Raw genomic sequence first — 4,668 nt, forward strand, 5'->3', positions numbered from 1 at the left:
CAGAATCCTTGCCTCCAAGGAGCCACCCGGTTTAACCCTTTCCAGGACAAATCTGTTTGTTTTCCTAGCCGTCCATGGTATTCTCAATACTCTTCTCTAGCACCACAGCTCAAAGGCATCAGTTCTCCTTCTATCCTCCTTGGTCATTGTCCAACTCTCTGATTCATAACATATTAAAGGGAATCCTTCAGGTGAAAAAAGATGATAGTAACTTAAATCTGGGTAAATATAAAATAATGCCTAGCCCCAGAAATTGTAACCTGCTACTATATATTTTTGTACATCCCATAAGCAAAATATAAATGTTCCTTATTAAGCTTTAATTCTTGTAACAAGAAATGCATGCCAGGATAGGGAGATAAAATGCCAGGAAAGGATCTGGCCCCTTGTGAATGACTAAATAGAACAGAGATGGACCATCCACCTGGGAAATGGTATTGAGGCACGAGTATTTTGGAGGTTTCTTTGGAACTTCTCATTGAACTTTAAATAGTACATTATTTTTTTTTTATTTTGACTTAATTTTTTTTTCTACTTGAAAATAGTTGACGTACAACATTCTACAGAAAGGTCATTTTTCCTCACCTGTTTTAAGTGCCAGCTCTGTCATATACTAAACACTTACATGCATGAGATCTTTTGAGGATTATCTTTTCTGTTCTGTTTGTCCAGCTAATAGTAAGGTATCCATGCCAGTAATTATATTTGTACTAACTTGATATCTGATAGGACAAATATTTTAGATTTTTCCCTTTTAGTAAAAAGGATCTTGCCTCTCTCTTCCTGGCATGAGTTTCCAAATAAATAGTTTAATCCATTTTTTAAAAAGTAAAGTAATAGCTTACTAGGCACTATAGCTAGATCATCTTGGTTTGAAATTATTAGGATTTGATACATATATAGAGAATCTTCTATTTCTATGACAAATGATGATCTTAGAATTTCTTATTACCACATCTATAGAGATAAGAACAGGCATGATAGAAGAGTGGTTTTTACTTCCTTGCAGGGGTCTAGGAACTTGATCAACCTACCCTGTGGATTTGCCTACAATTAAGGAAATCATCTAATTCGCAAACATTATTGTTGTTATGTTATGTCAAGTTGACTATGATTCATAGTGACCCTGAGCACTTTAACTCTGAACCATGCCCTATCTTGAACCAATCTCACTGTCTCTGATACACCTTCCTCCATTACCTCAGTTACTGTGTCAATCCATCTCTCTACCCTTCCAAGCATGATGTCTTCCAAGGACTGGTCCCTCCTGGCAGCATGCTCTAAGTATGTGAGAAGCAGTTTTAAAATCTGTGCCTCCAAGGAACAAACGGATTTCACCCTTTCCAGGACAAAGCAGTTTGTTCTCTGGCAGTCCATGTTATTATGTTCAATATTCTTCTCCAGCACCACAACTCAAAGGCATCTTCTTCTGTCATCCACAGTCATTGTCCAGCCCTATAATACATAGCAAGCAACTGCAGAGATGATGGCCTGGGTGAGGCACACCTTAGTCTCTCCGTCATTGGCTTCAGTTATTTTAATGATTCTAAATCATTAGTGACCCCATAGGACAGGTTAGAACTGCCACTAGGATTTCCTAGGCTGGCACCTTTTCTCATGCAGAGCTAGTTCCCATCTGCATGGTTAACCATTGTGTTACCAGGACTCTTTTTCTTTTTTGATATGTATTTGTGTGTGAATGTGCAGGTTATATATATATAGCTTTAGTACTGTGATCACATTTAGATGTATGTCACCTGCACACTGAAAGCTCCTTCAATTCATGCACCAGATTATTATCAAGTTTTCGTAAAGTGAAAACCTCATTTTAAGCAGTGCTTCTTAACTAATACAAAAGTTCAGTTTTGTAATTCCATTTTAATAATGTGTTAGAGAACTCAGGCCATTTATTTAGCATTCATCACTTACTGTTAAGTGCCTCCTTTACTCCAGGTTCTATAATAAGTGCTGATATGTAATAATGAAGAAATAGATACTGATCCTACTGCCATGAGGAAAAAATATCTATATTTAATAAACTACAGAGAAATATAAATACATAATTCATATTTGTACTTAACACTATGGGGAGAAATAAAATTTTATGTAAGAATAATGAGGGACTCAATACATTTTCTATGCATTAGATCATATTCTTATATACAAATGAAACCTGATTTTACTTTTGACAAAGACTTATGTAGCAGATCAAGCATAGATTTTACCCCCCTGCAAATCATTTGTGCATTTACTTATTCCACAACATTCTTGCTCACCAACTAGTACAGTAGGCCAGAGAGTAGATTCATCGAAATTACTGACTCCACACCTGTCTTTGAGAAGCTCACGGTATAATGGTTTGCATAATTAGCAGTTGTTTTTGTTGTATTGTTGTTGTTGTTGTTGTTACATACTTTTGAGTTGGAACTGACTCATAGCTGAATATCCAGCAGGTTTTCAAAAGCTGTAAATATCACAGAGCAGCTGGTGTGTTCGAATCATGTTTCTTTAGGTGTGCAGGGCAACTCCTTACCACTAAGTCAGTACCTCTCATTAAAAAAGAATTGCGTACAAAATAAAATCATAAATGTATCCTTTTCCTTGTTTGTTCCATTTTAGATGAGGATAGGAATTCATTCGGGCTCCGTGCTGGCTGGAGTTGTTGGGGTGAGGATGCCACGCTATTGCCTGTTTGGAAATAATGTCACTCTGGCGAGCAAATTCGAATCAGGAAGTCACCCTCGACGCATCAATGTCAGCCCGACCACTTACCAGTAAGTGTTCCCTGGCCTCCTTCAACATGTCTCTGGCATTGCCTTGAGCTGCTATCCTGTCATTTGTAAAACCATGTTCTGTTTCGTGATCCTGTCATTCTCCAAGATACTATGTGTAGACCCGCCCAGTCTGAAAGATAGTCATTGTGGCACAAATAAACATCTGAGAGAGAGTGCACGTAGAAAACATGATGTGGCTGAGAGGTTACCAGAGGTTTGTCATTTCCCACAGTCCCTAGCTTTCTGAAATATACTTGTTCAGAATACAAGAGAGAAAATACTGCATTAAACTAGAAATTCTATTATCTTCAAAATGTTCCTCATTGTTTATAAAAATGAAAGAAAAATATTTACCTCACTTTATAATCTTTTGAATAGTAAAGCCAAATAAAAACTCTTCTAATTATATACTGTGTATGGACTCAAACTTCAAACTGGGAAAGATCGTATGTTGACAACTTGAGTGAACATTTTAATCATGTTCCTTTACCTTTATTTTGGGCCAATTAGATGTTTTCTCTCCAATTATTTATTGAGTTTTATATGAGCAGGTACCATGTTTGTTTTGACTCATCATTCATTATAACCTTGAAATTTACAGTAAATTATTGTTGTTGTTGTTGTTGTTATGTGCCGTCGAGTCACTTGCGACTCATAGCAACCTTATGTGCAACAGCCCTAAACCCTGCTCTATCCTGTGCCAGTCACACTGCCTCTGACACACCCATCCCGATTATCCCAGTCACTGATCAATCCACCTCATAAAGGGTCTTCCCCTCCTATGCCGTCCCTCCACCCTCCCAAGCATGATGTCCCTCTCCAAGGACCTGTCCTTCCTTACAACATGTCCAAAGTATGTCAGATGAAGCCCCAGAATTCTTGCCTCCATGGAGCAGCCCATTTCAACCCTCTCCAGGGTGAATCTGTTTGTTTTCTTGGCAGTCCAGGGTACATTCAATACTCTTCTCCAGCACCACAGCTCAAAGGCATCAATTCTCCTTCTATCCTCCCTAGTTATTGTCCAACTCTCTGATGCAGAACAAGTGATTGCAAAGACCATGGCCTGTATCAGATGCACCTTAGTCTCCAGAGTGACACCATTGCTCTTCATTACATGGAGAGGTCGCTAACAGCAGACTTTTCCATCAGAATACGTTTTTTTATTTCCTGGCTGCTGGTGCCAAGAGTGTTGACTGTGGAGCCAAGCAAACTAAAGTTGTTAACAATCTCAGGCTCTTCACTATCCATCCTGATGCCGCCAATTGGTCCAGTGGTAAGAATCTTTGTCTTTTGACATTGAGCCTCAATCCATACTGAAGGCTGCAGTCCTTGACCCTCTGCAGCAAGTGCATGAGGTCCTCCTCGGTTTCAGCAAGCAGGGTTGTGTCATCTGCATAACGCAGATTGTTAATAGATCTTCCACCAATCCTGACGCCAAACTTCTCCTCATAGAGTCCAGCCTCTCGGATAATCTGTTCTGCATACAGGTTGAAAAGGTATAGAGATAGGACACATCCCTGGCGTACACCTTTCCCAATTTTGAACCATGCAGTGTTTCCATGCTCTGTTCTGATGACTGCCTCATGGTCCAATTATAGATTTCTCATTAACACGATCAAGTGTTTTGGGATTCCTATTCTTCTCAGAGTCAGCCACAGTTTGTTATGATTCACGCAGTCAAACGCCTTTGCATAATCAACGAAACACAGATATACATTCTTCTGGTATTCCCTGCTTTCAGCTAAGATCCATCTAACATCAGCTACAATATCCCTAGTACCACAACCCCTTCTAAACCCAGCCTGGACTCCTGGCAGTTCTCTGCTGATGTGCTGTTCCAGTCATTTTTGGATAATCTTCAGTAGAATCTTGCTTGCGTGTGAAATCAATGATA

The 4,668-nt window shown here is 39.2% G+C and overlaps 1 protein-coding gene across 1 annotated transcript in view; it reads left to right on the forward strand.

Annotated features, from left to right (window-relative positions):
• Window positions 1-4,668, forward strand: part of GUCY1A2 (guanylate cyclase 1, soluble, alpha 2) — a 453,384-nt gene that overhangs the window by 417,229 nt on the left and 31,487 nt on the right. Inside the window, exon 7 of the mRNA XM_006887289.1 lies at window positions 2,620-2,774. Coding sequence (XP_006887351.1) covers window positions 2,620-2,774 — 155 coding nt within the window. The remainder of the gene's footprint in view (window positions 1-2,619; window positions 2,775-4,668) is intronic.

The sequence above is a fragment of the Elephantulus edwardii genome, unplaced genomic scaffold, assembly GCF_000299155.1.
Source record: "Elephantulus edwardii isolate Elephantulus edwardi_28Jun2011 unplaced genomic scaffold, EleEdw1.0 scaffold00056, whole genome shotgun sequence".
NCBI classification, from domain to species: Eukaryota; Metazoa; Chordata; class Mammalia; order Macroscelidea; family Macroscelididae; genus Elephantulus; species Elephantulus edwardii.